General features: G+C 49.6%; 1 protein-coding gene across 1 annotated transcript; it reads left to right on the forward strand.

The window, feature by feature from the left end:
* The first annotated feature begins 463 nt into the window (after positions 1-463).
* Positions 464-15,193, forward strand: CRX (cone-rod homeobox). The gene is made up of 4 exons (XM_006067434.3): positions 464-712; positions 9,674-9,808; positions 10,537-10,688; positions 12,275-15,193. Exons 2-4 carry the CDS (start codon positions 9,709-9,711, stop codon positions 12,920-12,922), a joined length of 900 nt encoding a protein of 299 aa, XP_006067496.1. The 5' UTR covers positions 464-712; positions 9,674-9,708; the 3' UTR covers positions 12,923-15,193.
* The last annotated feature ends 1,539 nt before the right edge of the window (positions 15,194-16,732 follow it).

Here is a 16,732-nt window from a genome sequence, read left to right on the forward strand (position 1 = left end):
GAGTTTGAGCAAACTCCGGGAGATGGTGAAGGACTGGGAAGCCTAGCGTGCTGCAGTCCATGGGGTCACAAAGAGTCAGACACGACTGAGCGACTGAACAGCAACAAGTGACAGAAGCCGAGGCAAAGAAAGAAGAAAAAGGGAAACTGAGGCAGAGCAGGAAACAACGGGGCAGTGCAGAGATGACTTAGTGGACAGACAGACTGCTGGGGAGAGAAAGGATGACCCAGGAGAGGGAGCCGGAGAGCCCCACGCCCCTCGGTTCTCGAATGATCTCTCAGAACATCCCACCTTGCTCTCCTTCCTCTTTGATGGAACAACAGCCAAAGCTCGAGGGACTCCAGTTAGACCTAAGGAAGAACTTCCCTGAGGAGTACAGGCTCCTGGTCCCAGGGTGTTGGGGCCTCCCATCCCCATCAGCCCTAATTGCCAAGATGTCATGGTTGCGGGGGGCGGGGAGGGGGAGGAGAGGAGGGGATTAGGCAGACGGGCGCCCCTCCCCCTCCCCGCCAATGTCACCTCCTGGCGCCCAGTCGAGTCCCCCACCCGGGGGCCAGGATTACCCTCCGAGATCCAGGCCACGGCAGATGACATCACTCCCAGCCAGGGCTTAAAATCTCCCCATGTGAGGGGACCCGTTTCCTTCAGCCCCTGCTGTCTGATGACTCCATCCCCGGGCCCCCCAGGAGAGCCCCGTCCCCACTCTCTGAAGGTGAGTGTCCACAGGAGCAGCCGAGGAAAGGGGATGGAGGAAGTGGGGGCGAGAGAGGGGAGAGGAGGGCTCAGGATGTGGGGTCATTTTGTTCATGGCTGTGTTTTCAGGGTCTGGCACAGGGTTGAGGAGCGGGAGTGTATGATGTTGGCTGGATGGTTGTACAGGGATCAGAGTGTCTGTCCTGACATTTGGGGAAATATGGCAGCCAGGGGCAGCAAGGATGGACAGGAGAAGCTGGCCCATGGCACACAGACTCCTTCAGGGGCTGCTTGTTGGGGAGGTGACATGACCAAGCCCACCAGCTCCCAGGGTCGGGCGCTTTTCACAGCCTGAAGGCAACTCCTTGGCTCATCTCCTTGTACTTTCCTTACAACTTAGCACAGCCTGAAACTCCCTCTTCATGTGTGCGTTCATCTACTCATTGCCCGTTTCCCCCAGTGAACCTTGATTTCCTCCCAGCGCCTGCTGTGTGGTTGGGATGCCTAAGTATTTGTTGAATAGATGGATGGATGGATGGAGGGATGAGCGAAATAGAGTCGGAGAGACACATACACTGAGCAGGAAGGTTTTGTGGCTGCGGCAGGAAGGAGGAAGGGGAGACTAGGAGACTACCCCAGGGGGCTGGGGATGCGATAGTTTGGGGATGAAATGGGGGCAAATTGATTATTTGGGGACCTCGCTGTCCCCTGAGGCTCTGGCTTTCCCCACGTCCAATCCTGGGTGGTGAGCACGACCCCCAGATTCTTCTCTCTTTTTTAATGTTTGAACTTTTTATTTTGTACTGGAGTATGGCCGATCAATAATGGTGTGATAGTTTCAGGTGGACAGCAAAGGGACTCAGCCCTACATACACATGTATCCATTCTCTGCCAGACTCCCCTACCATCCAGGCTGCCACATAACATGGTCAGCTCCTTGTCTCTTGGGTGACCGAGCCAGTGCGGGCTGCAGAGATCTGACAAAGCTGGGGGGTAGGTCTTGCTCGGACTGAGGTGGAGCCATGTGGGTCTGTGTGAGGTCACTCAGAGCCTCAGTTTCCTCATCTGCAAAGTGGGGACAATGACAAGTTGTTGTCATGATCCATTCGGATGAGCCATGGGAAGCTCATGTTTCAGACCTGGGCTTGTTGTGAGTGCAGGGGAGAGGGCTGGCCTCATCCCACTTTGGGGGGTCCTGAGCATTTTTTGGGGGGACAAGGCAGTGCTCTGAAATCCAAGATATCTGGGTTTTATTCCTGACTGTGCCACTCACCCTTGTGTGTCCTCAGAAATGGACAGAACCCCCTTCAGCCTCAGTTCCCTCATCTGAGAAGTGGGCTTGTGAGCTCCACAGGGGGCTGTGGGGAGCAACCTGAGGTCGTGTAGCTTGGTGGTCGGGAGGGCGCAGGCTGGGGAGGGAGGGTGCTGGCTCTGTTGCCGGCCTGTGTGATGGGACCCGGGACTCTGCTTCTTGGAGCCTCGGTGTCCTCCTTGGTGGCATGGAAGTGGCAGTAAGACCTGCCCTGTGGGACGATTTCACTGGGTCACTGTTCCTGGAGATCTTGTTCCCGAGCAGCTGGGGATTCCAACTGGAGGTCCTAATGGATGGAGGACTTTTTGCCTGTCCGGGGGCAGGCGCCTTCCTTCCCCAAGCCTTGGTTTCTCCAGCCATAGATTATCTTCAGGACGACCCACAAGGTGGGTGTGAGCCTTCAGACCTCACCTGTCCGAGCACCTGCTCAGGTGGGAGTCTGGCTCCAGAGCTGCTGAACCCCAGGAGCCCTGAGCAACAGGCCCCACTGGTTGGTCCCCAAGGCAAGGACAGTGATCTTCCGAGCTCTACTGTTTGGGACTATGAAACATCACTGCCTTGAAATTAGCCTGGCAGGATGATAAAGGGTCGCTGTCAGGCTCACTGCAAATTCTCAATGAAAGATGGACACTGTGGTTGTTGTCTGTGCTCTTGGAGGTTGTACACACAAAGCCTGTTTGGAGGAGAGAAGTCCCAGAAGGTCTAATATCATCGACCACCTCATCTAGTTGCCAGACCCAGAGAAGGACTTCAGTGGGTGTCTGACATCACTTATGTTCTTATCGCTCTTTGCTGATGTCTCGTCCACCACACGCTTGCTTATTGGATGATCTGTAGAGTGGGCAAACCCTCAACCTTGGAGGTCATTATCATTATCAGCTGCTTGACTCAGGTTTCCTGCCTGTAGAATGGGATGCTCCCAGGGAGAGAGATCTAGGCTTTCCTGGAAGACCAACCCCTTAGCCGGGCAACTGGATGCAGATTCCCTGGTGAGGACAGTAGAAATGGATCTTTTTAAAAAATTATTTATTTATTTTTGGTTGCTCTTGGTCTTCCTTGCTGCGCAGGCTCTCTCTAGCTTCGGTGAGCAGGGGCTACTCTTTGTTGAGACGCATGAGCTTCTCACTGCAGTGATTTCTCTTGATTTGAAGCACAAGTTCCAGGGCATGCAGTCTCAGTAGCTGTGACTCACGGGCTTGATTGCTCCAAGGCATGTAGAATCTTCCCGGATCAGGGATCGAACCTGTGTCTCTTGCATTGGCAGGCAGATTGCTATCCACTGTACCACCAGGGAAGCCCTAGAAATGGATGCTTTTGTTCCAAGCTCTGCGAATTGTCCTTAGAGGGCAAGTTCAGCAGGCTCCCTGTTTCCCTTTTCTCGTGAGGGTCTGATGAAATATCATCAGTCCTTGGAGGAAAGGAAGGTGACAGAGGGGATCCAGGCTGGGAACTGGGAGAACAGGACCTCCAGGGGGGTGGTCCCCACTCACAGCCTGAGTGACCCAGGCAAGTCCCAGCACCTGAGTCTGCAGATGTTCTCAATTATAAAACATGAACATAATAGTAATGCTGTCTCTATGACCCAGGCTTGGGCTGAGGACCCAATGCCATGTTGCATTGGGAAATCTTGTGTATTAGTTATCTGTGGCTGTGTAACAAGTTAACCCCAAACCTAGCGGCTTAAAACAAATACATATTCATGATGTTGTGTAGTTTCCTAAAGGAAATAAACCTTGAATATTCATTGGAAGGACTGATGTTGAAGCTGAAGCTCCAATTCTTTGGCCACCTGATGTGAAGAGCCGACTCATTGGAAAAGACCCTCATGCTGGGAAAGATTGAAGGGAGGAGAAAGGGGATGATGAGGACGAGATGGTTGGATGGCATCACTGACTCAACGGACATGAGTTTGAGCAATCTTTGGGAGATGGTGAAGGACAGGGGAGCCTGGCGTGCTACAGTCCATGGGGCCACAAAGAGTCGAACACGACTGAGTGACTGAACAACAGGCAAAAGTTTCTAAGGTCACAGGAATCCAGGGACAGCATCGCTGGATGATTCCAGCTCAGGGTCTCTCGTTCCGTTGTAGTCGGATGTCAATCAGGGCTGCCGTCAGTTGAAGGCTTGACTGAGGCTGGACAGTCAGATTCCTGGGGGTTCATTCCCATGGCTGTCGGCAGGAGGCCTCGGTTCTTGCCATACAGACCTTGCCACAGGACTGCTCAAGCATGTTCGGCACAACAGCTGCTTTGCTAGAGAGAGAGAGGGCTGGCCTCAGAGGTCACACTGTCATTTCCACAATATCTTATTGGTTGCAGATGCAGCCCTGCTCCATGGGAGGGGGCAACTCTAGGGTGTAAATACCAGTTATTATCTAGGACACCTCTTGATTCTTAGGATTTATGTGTTGTTTCTACTTTTATGATTAGTATTGACACCGAGCGTCCCCGAGACCTTTCTATCAGGTCCCACCCACTCTTAATCCACTTTCTATCCTGATCACTCTGCTCCAGTAGCCCTGGACACCTTGGTTCTCCTCCCATGAGATGAAACGATTCCAGCCTCAGACCTTTGCACCTGCTGCTCCCTCTGCCTAGAGACCTCTACCCCGAGATCCTCTCACAGCGGATGCAGAGTCCTTCATTTTGCAGCCCCAAATTCACCTCCTTAGAGAGAGGTCTTCCCTGATCATGCTTCCCCAGAGCATGCTTGAGCAGTCCTGTGGTGAGGTCTGTGTGGCAAGAACTGAGGCCTCCTGCCAACAGCCATAGGAATGAACCCCAAGGAATCCGACTGTCCAGCCTCAGTCAAGCCTTCAAGAGATGGCAGCCCTGATTGACATCTGACTTCCCTGATCATTCACCTAAATCAGACAACTCACCCTCACCTCAAACCCCCATCACTCTCTTATTTTGTTGTTCATGGTTCAGTCACTAAGTTGTGTCCGACTCTTTGCGACCCCATGGACTGCAGCACGCCAGGCTTCCCTGTCCTTCACCGTCTCACGGAGCTTGCTCAAACTCATGACCATTGAGTCAATGATGCCATCCAACCATCTCATCCTCTGTCTTCCCTTTCTCCTCCTGCCTTCAATCTTTCCCAGCATCAGGGTTTTTTCCAATGAGTTGGTTCTTCTCACCAGGTGGCTAGAGTATGGGAGCTTCAGCTTCAGCATCAGGTCTTTCAATGAATATTCAAGGTTGATTCCCTGTAGGATTGACTCATTTGATCTCCTTGCTGCCCAAGTGACTCTCAAGAGTCTTCTCTAGCAACACAGTTTAAAAGCAACTCAGCCTTCTTTATGGCCCAACTCTCACATCTGTACATGACTGCCAGAAAAACCATAGTTTTGACTATATGGACCTTTGTTGGCAAAGTGATATCTATGCTTTTGAATTTGCTGTCTGGGTTTGTCATAGCTTTCCTTCCAAGGAGCAATCATCTTTTAATTTCTTACTACCCCATTTAATTTTCCTTGGAGTTCTTAAAACTCTCTGGAAGCATTTTGAGTTTCTTAAGAAAAGTCTATTTCCTTGTTGGATGTTGATTTCCCTGATCAGAACCTCAAATTTCAATCCCATGAGAGCAGAGATGCTGTGTGTCTTATTTCTTATTGTCTCCCTAGACCTTAGAGCATGATTGATTTTCAGAAAGTATTTACTGAGTGGACAGCAGAACTTCAATTTATGATAAATGAAACTCTTGCAAATGAGGGTTGAGAAGGACAGGGCAGTGAGAGAGGGATGAGGTGGGAGCTCACATAAACACCATCCAATTGTAAGCATTTATTTATTTTGCAAATATTTATTGGGCATGCTGGGGACACCCCAGGGACTAAAATGTTCCTAGTCTCCATTCTCAGGTAGCTGGATTAGGGGAGACAGACAGGCAAACATACTTATAAATATGTCATATTTAGTACGTGTGATTCCTGAAGAACAGGAGAAAGTGTGTGTGTGTGTGTGTGAGAGAGAGAGAGAGAGAGAGAGAGAGAGAGAGAGAGAGCGAGAGAGACATCCTGTTTAGGGTGTGGGCTGGCTCTCCTGGGAAATTATGTTTGAGCTGTGTCTTGGAGGAGGAGAAGGGGTTAGTTAGCTGGTGAGAGGGGGTTTTGGGCTGGGAGAGAGGCATTCCTGGTCCAGAACAGTTATTGGAAGTTTCTGGAGAGGCTGAGAGGTCTGCTGAGGTCATCTTAACTAGGGCGATAGGGAGCCCTGGAGAACGTCTCTCTCTCTCTTTTAAATAGGTGGGATTGTTGGCTTTGTTGTTGAAAGGGTAATTTACACACACGTGGTTAAAAAGGAATCCAAACTGTCAAACAAGGTATGGATACAACACAGCTCCTCAGAGGCAGCCACTTTTACTGAATATCGTGTCCTTCTTCCTGGGAATGTTCTATGCAATAGGAATGCATAAATATATGTATATATGCTGTGCTCAGTTGCTTCAGTCATGTCCAACTCTCTGCGACCCCATGGACCGTAGCCCACCAGGCTCCTCTGTCCGTGGGATTCTCCAGGCAAGAATACTGGAGTGGGTTGCCATTTCTTCCTCCAGGGGATCTTCCCCACCCAGGGACTGAACTTGTGTCTGTTAAGTCTCCTGCATTGGCAGGCAGAAATATATGTATGTATATATTTTTAAAAACCACAAGTGGTAGGTAGCATGCTATACACACTGTTTTTTTCCTTTGATATATATATATATACACATACATAGTATATATAATGTAGTAATAAATGATATCTAATATACACAGCACTGCACTTTTTTCCCTTTGAATATACGTTGTATATATAATGTGGTTTTTGTTGTTTACTCACTCAGTCATGTCCGAATCTTTTGTGACCCCATGGACTGTAGTCTGCCAGGCTCCTCTGTCTATGGGATTTCCCAGTCAAGAATACTGGAGCAGGTTGTCATTTCCTGCTCCAGGGGATCTTCCCCACCCAGGGGTTGAACCTGTGTCTCCTGCATTAGCCGGCTGATTCTTTTACCACTGAGTCACCAGAGAAGCCCATAATTTGGTAAAATATGATATCTAATACACAGACACACACCCCCGTATTGCCAAAATGTAATAAAAAATTAAAAACCTGACTCTTAGGCACATGTAATAAGCCAAAAACAAAGATTTAAGTCGTGAACTGGCTGTTTCCAAGGAGAATTCAAGGAAGAGAGGTTAATACTGTTATTTGGAAAAGGTGTGCTGAAAAAAGCTGGTTAGGTTAGGTACAAAACTAGTTCAAGTTCTACAGGCAGCAAAACTGTAACCCCGAGGTTATCTTTTCTACCAGAGACAAATCATTGGCAACCAAACATCTGAAAGTTGCCATTGAACTTGTCAGGGTCTGGATCCTAATCAATAGTGAAGAATCAATTGAACAAGGGTACTGCCTGCTGCTGCCAAGTCGCTTCAGTCGTGTCCGACTCTGTGCGACCCCATGGACTGCAGCCTACCAGGCTTCTCCGTCCCTGGGATTCTCCAGGCAAGAACACTGGAGTGGGTTGCCATTTCCTTTTCCAATGCATGAAAGTGAAAAGTGAAAGGGAATTCGCTCAGTCATGCCCGACTCTTAGCGACCCCATGGACTGCAGCCTACCAGGCTCCTCCATCCATGGGACTTTCCAGGCAAAAGTACTGGAGTGGGGTGCCGCTGCCTTCTTCCGAACAAGGGTACAGTCCCCTAGAAAAGGATCTAATGCTTGGGTTGGTTGTCTAGATAACCAGGAGGTGACTTGCTGTCAACCATTTGTCTCATTGCTAAGTTTAGGATAATCTTTTTTTTTTTAATTTATTTATTTGGCTGTGCTGGGTTTTAGTTGCAGCCCACTGGCTCCGGAGCACATGGGCTCAGTAGCTGCGGTGCTCAGGCTTACCTGCCTCACAGCATGTGGGATTTTAGTTCCCCGACCAGGGATTGAACCCACATCCCCTGCATCGGAAGGTGGATTCTTAACCACTGGACCACCAGGGAAGTCCCAGGATAATCTTTCCTTAACTATATACTAGAGGTGGATTCAAGTCCATTCACAGAGAATTATAGTTTTTAATGACTTTATAGTACTCTCTTGCCCGGATGTGCCATAATCGTAACATAACTTACTTAAATTACATAACTTACTTACTATGTCCCCTTTGGTGGACGTATAGGGTGCTTCCACATTGCAGCAATTATAAATATGCTGCATTAAAAATCCTAGCTTGGGTGGGGAGGGATAAATTAGGAGTTTGGGATTAACAGAAACGCACTACGATATATAAAGGAGAGAAACAACGAAGACCCACTGTAGAGCGCAGGGAACTCTATTCACTGCCTTGTAATAACCTGTAATGGAAACTAATATGAAAAAAATACAGAACTGAATCACTTTGCTGTGTACCAGAAACTAACAACATTGTAAATGAACTATACTCCAATAAGAAGTATCCGAGCATAAGATCTATGCAAATGTCCGCTTGCAAATCATAATAACCACCACAGTTTTGTAGCATTTGCTGCATGTCAGGTGCTATTTTAAGTAATAATTCATTTGACCCTCACATCAACCTAAAGATGTAAGTGCTATTGTTTGTTCCCATCTTCTGATGAGGTGGCCGAGGCACCTTGAAGGCGAATCGCTGGGACCAAGGAAAGATGGCATTTTTCTTTGATAAATGTTTGCAGTTTGTTCCATCCACACTGTCGCCCATCTGACACGAGAAGCCTGTTCTGAGGCCAGCCCTGGAGTTACCAAGCCTCTTTGATCTTTGCCAACTTGATGGGTCAAAAATAGTCATGGGAGATCATTACTTGCTGTCATTTGACTGTGACTCCCTTGGGGTCACTACCCATCCCGATTTGTCTGGGACTTTTCAGATTTGTCACTGAAATCCCACATCCTTAGAAAGCTCTCCATCCCCGGCAGACTGAGACCACTGGTCACCCTACTCGTCATGATTCTGTGTGAGGCTGAACATCTTTTTTGAGGTCCTAGGGGTTGGGAGAAGGCGATGGCACCCCACTCCAGTACTCTTGCCTGGAAAATCCCATGGACGGAGGAGCCTGGTAGGCTGCAGTCCATAGGGTCGCTAAGAGTCGGACACGACTGAGCGACTTCACTTTCACTTTTCACTTTCATGCATTGGAGAAGGAAATGGCAACCCACTCCAGTGTTCTTGCCTGGAGAATCCTAGGGATGGGGGAGCCTGCTGGGCTGCCGTCTATGGGGTCTCACAGAGTCGGACACGACTGAAGTGACTTAGCAGCAGCAGCAGCAGCAGGGGTTGGGAAGATCCCCTGGAGAAGGCCATGGCAACCCACTCTAGTATTCTTGCCTGGACAATCCCATGGACAGAGAAGCCTGGAGGGCTACAGTCCATGTGTTGCAGAGTCGGACACGACTGAGCGACTAACACTAACACACGGGGAGGGGAAAGGTCTTGGACAAGGGAGTAGGTCAGAAGATTGTTTAAAGCATAGAGTAGGAATAAGAGCTTCCATTTAGAATGCTCATTGCAGCTTTTGATCTCATTTTTACAGAGCCCCAGTGACACTTTGACGACCTTAAGCAGAGGGCTGTTTTATAGGTGAGGAAACCCAGGCACAGAGTGGGGTCACATATCTAGGAAGAGACTGAGGCGGTGATGACCTGGGGAGTTTGTGACCACCCATCCTTTTCTTGCAGGCCCCCTGACCTGGGCCCCAGCATCCCCGAAGATCATGATGGCGTATATGAACCCGGGGCCCCATTATTCCGTCAACGCCTTGGCCCTGAGTGGCCCCAGTGTGGATCTCATGCACCCAGCTGTGTCCTACCCCAGTGAGTACAGTCGTCCTCCCCGCCCCCCACCCCCAGCTGGCCCCCATCTTCTGGGGTCCCTTGCCCTCAGGAAGAGGATGGGTACTTACAAGAGTGACATCAGGGCCATACACCAGCCAAACGGGCTCATCTGTAAATGCAAAGCACCACCCCACATGTCTCAGGGATGCAGGAAAGCATGTGGGTCTTCACAGAAATTTAGGACAGTGGTTGCCTCTCGGGTGAGGGAGGGAAGCCATCTGGAAGGGGGACCCAGAGGAATTCCCATCTGTCAGCACGCTTTATTTCTTAGTGAAGGAAGCGTTCTATTTTTGATGGTATTATTCTTTTATTAAGTTGACCATTACGGTCCTGCCTCTTTCATAGGCTGGATATCCCCAAATGGCTGGATATCCCAAATGTCGTGTTTCAAGAGAATGTCTTAGTGCAGAAGAAATTTTAGAAAGGGGATAAAAACCAAACTCATATACCTTCTTACACAGGTAAAGCCAGTTCTCCTCGGGGTGAGGCAAGAGTCCCCCTAAGGACAGGCAAAGGGAGAACCCATTTCCCAGGAGGACAGAGTGAGGTCTAGAAGTTGAGGGAATCAGCACCCCCTTAGTTTGGGCAGAAGAACACCCAGAAGAGCCTTGTCGGCATCCCACGCCTTCTCAGGACCTTGCATCAACAGATGCAGAGAGCGGGGTCTCAGGTCACCCGAAGGTCCTGCTTTTCTGTCCTCACCCCAGGTGCCCCAAGAAAGCAACGGCGGGAACGGACCACCTTCACGCGAAGCCAGCTGGAAGAGCTGGAAGCCCTGTTTGCCAAGACTCAGTACCCGGACGTGTATGCCCGTGAGGAGGTGGCTCTGAAGATCAACCTGCCTGAGTCCAGGGTTCAGGTGGGATGTCCTGGTCCCTGGGATCCAGAGCGGAGGGAAGAGGGAGAGGTCACAGAGGAAGAGCCGAAGTCATGCAGTGTCCGGTTAATCTCTCATCCCCATTATTTCACTGGCTTCCTCTCTTGCATGCCTATCCCTTCTCATTCTACTCCATCAGCCCTGCCCCTGGTCCTTCCTTTGGCATTCCCACCAAGAACACTCTCTGCTCCCTCTACCTGGAAGATACGTTCCCTACACCCTGTTCAAGTCTTTGTTTATCAACCAATCTAGTCACCTTGCCAGTCAATGAGACGTACACTGCCCTTGGCATTAGAAGCTGCAGCTTTTTCCTGCCATCCCAACTCTGCTACTCCACCTCACTCTGCTCAATTGGTTCTCCCATAGCCTTTATCACTTTCTAAAATTCTATGTGATTTCCTTCCTTACCATTTATTTATATGCTGTCTCTCTCAACTAGAATGTCAGCTTCACTGCTGTGTCCCCAAAGGAGTAGAAGAATACATGTTTATTAAATAATTGAATGGATGGAAGGATGGATGAATGGATGGGTGGATGGATGGATGCATGGATGGATAAGTGTATATGTGTGTGTTTGATTGTATGTATGTATGATGTATATATGAATGTATATATGCTTGTTTGTATGATAATATGTGTACATATGTACATAGGATTGGAAGGATGAAAGTGTGTATCATTGTATGTGAAGTAAAAGTGTCAGTCTCTCAGTCATGTCAGACTCTGCGACCCCATTGACTGTAGCCCACCAGGCTCCTCTGTCCATGGAATTCTCCAGGCAAGAACACTGGAGTGGGTAGCCATTCCCTTGATCAAAGCCAGGTCTCTTGCATTGCAGGCAGATTCCTTATCATCTGAGCCACCAGGGAAGCCCATCATTGTGTGTATATATATACAACTGTACTTATGCATGATTGTTATGTGTGTGCATATGATTAGATGGTGAATGTACTTATGTATGATTGTATGTCTGCATGTATATATGAATGATTAGGTGGACAGATGAATGTATAGGTGTATATTTGTATGTTACATGATAGCAGGTATGTACGTATGATTGGCTGGAAGAATGTGTATATATGTGTGTAATTATGTATGTACACACAAATGTATACATGTACAATTGTGTCTATTGTATATGATGGTATGTGTGTGACTGTACAACCACATATATAAATAATTGGGTGGATGGTGGATGAATAGGGTGCCCGTGTTGTTGTTTAGCTGCTCAGTCGTGTCTGACTCTTTGTGACACCACGGACTGTAGTCCACCACGCTCCTCTGTCCAAGGGATTTCCCAGGCAAGAATGCTGGAGTGGGTTGCCATTTCCTTCTCCAGGGAATCTTCCTGACCAAGGGATCAAACCCAAGTCTCCTGCATCGGCAGGCGGATTCTTCACCCCTGAGCCCCCTGGGAAGCCCCCAGAGTGCCCCATAGCCAATTGCAAAGTGGAGAGTTATGACTCTGGCATGCTTCACGGATAGGCATCACCACTCCTGGGTATCACGAAGGCTCCCCTGGGCCTCCTGCCCACTCACCCTCCCTCATCTCCCCTCTCGCCCCCCAGGTTTGGTTCAAGAACCGCAGGGCTAAATGTCGGCAGCAGCGGCAGCAGCAGAAACAGCAGCAGCAGCCCCCAGGGGCGCAAGCCAAGGCTCGTCCTGCCAAGAGGAAGGCAGGCACATCCCCGAGGTCCTCCACGGATGTCTGTCCAGACCCCCTGGGCATCTCAGATTCCTACAGCCCCCCTCTCCCTGGGCCCTCGGGCTCCCCCACCACGGCAGTGGCCACGGTGTCCATTTGGAGTCCGGCCTCAGAGTCCCCTTTGCCCGAGGCGCAGCGGGCAGGGCTAGTGGCCTCGGGCCCCTCTCTGACCTCAGCGCCCTACGCCATGACCTATGCCCCTGCTTCTGCTTTCTGCTCTTCTCCCTCAGCCTATGGGTCGCCGAGCTCCTATTTCAGTGGCCTGGACCCCTACCTGTCTCCCATGGTGCCCCCACTGGGGGGCCCGGCCCTCAGCCCCCTTTCAGGCCCCTCCGTGGGGCCCTCCCTGACCCAGTCCCCCACCTCCCTGTCAGGCCAGAGCTATGGCACTTACAGCCCTGTGGACAGCTTAGAGTTCAAGGACCCCACGGGCACCTGGAAATTCACCTACAATCCCATGGACCCCCTGGACTACAAGGATCAGAGTGCCTGGAAGTTTCAGATCTTGTAGAAGACCCTCCTCTCTCCATCTCTTGTCCCCCCTGCACATTGTCCCAACCTGCCCTGGGACAGCATCCCGGGGGAAGTGGCAGAAGTCCTTCCAAAGGTCACGGCCTCTTTGGCTCCAGTGACCAACACAGTCCACCCCTTTCCTCCCGGGGAGCTCGATAGGTCTTAGTCATCCTCTCAACCCCAAGGTGGTCTCATTCGGAGTCCAGCCGGCATTTCAAACCGTGAGCCCCAGACTCCAGAAACTGGTGCTGAGAATTCACCCTGAGATGAAATTAAACCAAACTTGCAGTTGACCCGGGGTGTGTAGGTCAGAAAATCACAGTGCTGTTGAACAAACAGGTAGGGAGGCTGGATTCCTTAACTTTCCATTCGGGGACACTTCTGTAGCTCATGGGTAGAGATCCTTCTAGAAATTCCAAAGACAGACTTTACGAAGCCCCAGGATGGAACCTTTAGACCAACTATACTGTTAAGTTCAGCAATTCATTTGGCAATTTTCCAGATTTCACAGATGTCAGGTTTACATGATAGGTTTAGGGGGCTACACACACACACACACACACACACACACACACACACGTATTTTCTTCTTGTTAGTTTCTTCTTAAAGACATTTCATCATTCATTCACGACACTGGAAATGGGCATATCTGGTGGAAGAATGGAAGGCAAGTTGCCTGTTTCACGTCTGGTTTGTTTTCTTTCGTTTTAGCATTTTTTTTAAAGGTGAACTTCACCTAAACACTGGAAGAATCACGGTTGCTGCATGGGTACACCGGCTATGACTGTGGCTATTTCCAAGAGAAGAAGAGGTGGACAGGCTTCCCACCTGTAAATATACAAGAGACGGGCGTGGGGCAAGAGAAATGGATTTGGGGGCAGCCCCACATCCCACACTCACACTCCCTCTTTTAGAGGTTTTGTTTTCAGTTTCGACTGTGGGGTTGGACTATAAATAGAGCTTGGCCTGGGAGATTTTCCTGGGGCAGCACTGTATTTCTTTGAATACAGCCTGACCCATGGCCACAGAGACAAGCAGTGTAAGAATCTGAAGAAGGATGCAGGCATTCCAACACTCTTGGAAGTTTGGTACTTTGGCACCTATTTTCTCAATCTGAGTACTTTTATTTTTGGGTGGGGGAGGCAGGAGCCACGAGCCATTCACTGGTGGGTTTCACGAGGCCAGGAGTGAAAGAAAGTAGTGTGGGAAGGAAGTGGTATGCTGGGAGGTGCTTAACAACGGGCTCCGGAAGGAAGAGGAAATCCTGGTTTGTCGTTGTTGCCCATTTCTGTGGTGTAAATACTCCCACTGTGGCTGATGTCAAGGCATCAGGCTGAGGTCCCTGAACTTAGGAAGAGACACTTACCGTCTGTGCTCACTAGCCAGGACAAGCTGGCTCCAGGCCCCCAGGGCGGAAAGCAAGGTCAGGAGAAGGGGCACGATGCAAAGAGAGACTGGGTGGCATCAGATGATGCCAGGTCAGGAGGAACTATGAGCGGCACCCTGAGATCACTAGAGCCCCCAAAGATGGCTTACGCATCGTCTCTCCTGGGTCTGAGTCATGCTGGGACATTAGACCCAGAATCCACTGTGGAATCGATATCTAAACAGAGAAAGACAACATATATTGACATACGGGACGGATGTCAATCCCCTGATCCAGGCGAAAATTTGCCAGGGAGGGGCAGGTAGGAGACGGCACTGTGCTCTGGATCTGTGTAAACACTGGGACCAGGATGCAGTGTCCATTAGGCATTTTGCAGCGGCTCCCACCCTTTTTGCTGGAGGCTGGGGTCTCAAGTGTGAGTAGAGTCTCTCCCTGCCTCACCAAGTTCTCCATTCACAGAGGAGGGCGTGTCTTATGCAAATGATTCAGAGGCAGTAATAGAATCTGGGCGGGGGGGCCACAGACACAGGCCAATGGGAGTAAGACTCTAAGAGCGCCCCCCCACCAACACCTTCCTGGGGTCTTCTGAGAGTTCTCTAGGAGTTGGACAGAGGAAGGAGTCAAATCTTTCAGGAGATTCCAGGTTCCTTCTCCTGGGCCAGTCTTCTGAAGGCTGGTTCTTCAGCTGTCCCTTAGGGATTCCTAAAGCCAGGAACAGTGTCAAAGGAAGTGGGGGCAGAACAAGAGGGCTCCCTAATTCTGTGTCGGTCCTCTGTCCTCCCCTTGCCCACTCACTGGAGCTCCAGGTCTCCCTTCGCTGGCCACCTGTGGAGTGAAAATGATTAAAATGTTGGATCCTGATTAAAGTCTGTTTGATTTTTTATTTGTTTGTTTCTGTGGAGGGGCCTGAAGGTAAAAACGTCTGTCTTTGGGGCCATGGGTGTGTCTATATGGTTTCTCTGTCTGCTCACTGTCTTTTCTGTGACATCTCTGTAAAGCCAATTAAGCGGGAATGGGCTTCAGACGGCCAGCTTCCACCTGCTATGACCCCTCGCTGCAAGGGGGCGGTGACCATGCTTCCTGCCTCAGTGGTCCACAGGAGGATTAAAGTAGCTTGGGAAGGGAGTGGTGTGCTGGGAGGTGCTTAGCAATTGGCTCTCGAAGGAAGAGGAATTATTGGAGCCCTCCCCATCAGGCTCCAAGGCTCTGCAGCTTCATCTCACACCTCCCCCTTCGGCCCTCCATCCTTACCACCTTCCCTTCCATCCCTTCTCCTATTCTGGTCACTTTCAGTTTCCCACCATTTCTCTTCTGTCTCTTGTCTTTTCTCTCTCTTTTTTCCCCACTCCCCTTTTTCCTTCTTGACTGTCAAGTCTCAGACTCCAAGGTCCACATTTGTTTTTGCTGGTTTTTAACTTGTTTTTTCTTTCCTCTTCTTTTCTTATCCTTAGCCTTTCTGTTTCTCCAACTCTAGGTCTTCAATCTCTGCTAATGCCCCTCTCGTTCGCTGGATCCTGGGTTAAAATGTGTGTGTCTATTTAACAGAGAACTAATGAGGTCAGACAGACTTGCTGTTTGAGCCTGGCTCAGCCATGTCTGGTCCTATGACCTCGGGCTTCCTCCCAACTTCAGTTTCCCCCTCGGTAACGTGAGACGTTGAGAAGACCCACCTCGAGAGAATTAAATGATGTCATTTTGTTAAGTATTTGGCCCTGAGGTCTGGTCCAAGGTAAGAGCCCAATTAATATTTATTTGTATAGTAAAATGAATATCACATAAAAGTGACCATTATTATCATTTTAAAGTGTGCAACTCAATGGTATTAAACACATTCACAGAAGAAACAAGACATAAAAGGCTCCATATCAAATGAATCCCTTTATGTGAAATATCCAGAAGAGGCAAATCCGTGGAGATGGAAAACAGATTCGTGTTTGCTGAGGGGAGGGGACATTGGGAAGGAACTGCTTAATGGGTGAGAGAGTTTCTCTTTGGGTTGATGGAAAAGTTCTGGAATTAGATAGGATCCAGCAATTCCACTCCTTAGTCTATTGTGAAACTCGCTCAGTCATGTCCGACTTTTTGTGACTCCATGGACTGTAGCCCGCCAGGCTCCTCTGTCCATGGGATTCTCCAGGCCAGAATACTGGAGTAGGTAGCCATTCCCTTCTCCAGGGGATCTTTCCAACCCAGGGATCAAACCCAGGTCTCCTGCATTGCAGGTGGATTCTTTGCCATCTGAGCCACTAGGGAAGCTCAAGAATCCTGGAGTGGGTAGCAGTTCCTTTCTCCAGGGGATATTCCCAACCTAGGAATCAAACTGGGGTCTCCTGCATGGCAGGCGGATTCTTTACGAGCTGAGTCAAGAATTGAAAACAGGTGTTCAAAAAGGTGTGCTCTTGTGTTCACAGCAGCGCTAT

This window comes from Bubalus bubalis, chromosome 18, assembly GCF_019923935.1.
Source record: "Bubalus bubalis isolate 160015118507 breed Murrah chromosome 18, NDDB_SH_1, whole genome shotgun sequence".
NCBI lineage: Eukaryota > Metazoa > Chordata > Mammalia > Artiodactyla > Bovidae > Bubalus > Bubalus bubalis.

Coding starts and splice junctions, on each gene's coding strand:
- CRX (XM_006067434.3), top strand. CDS start 9,709: ATGATGGCGTATATGAACCCGGGGCCCCATTATTCCGTCAACGCCTTG. Junction 9,809..10,536: donor CCCAGCTGTGTCCTACCCCA/GTGAGTACAGTC, acceptor TCCTCACCCCAG/GTGCCCCAAGAAAGCAACGG. Junction 10,689..12,274: donor TGCCTGAGTCCAGGGTTCAG/GTGGGATGTCCT, acceptor CTCGCCCCCCAG/GTTTGGTTCAAGAACCGCAG.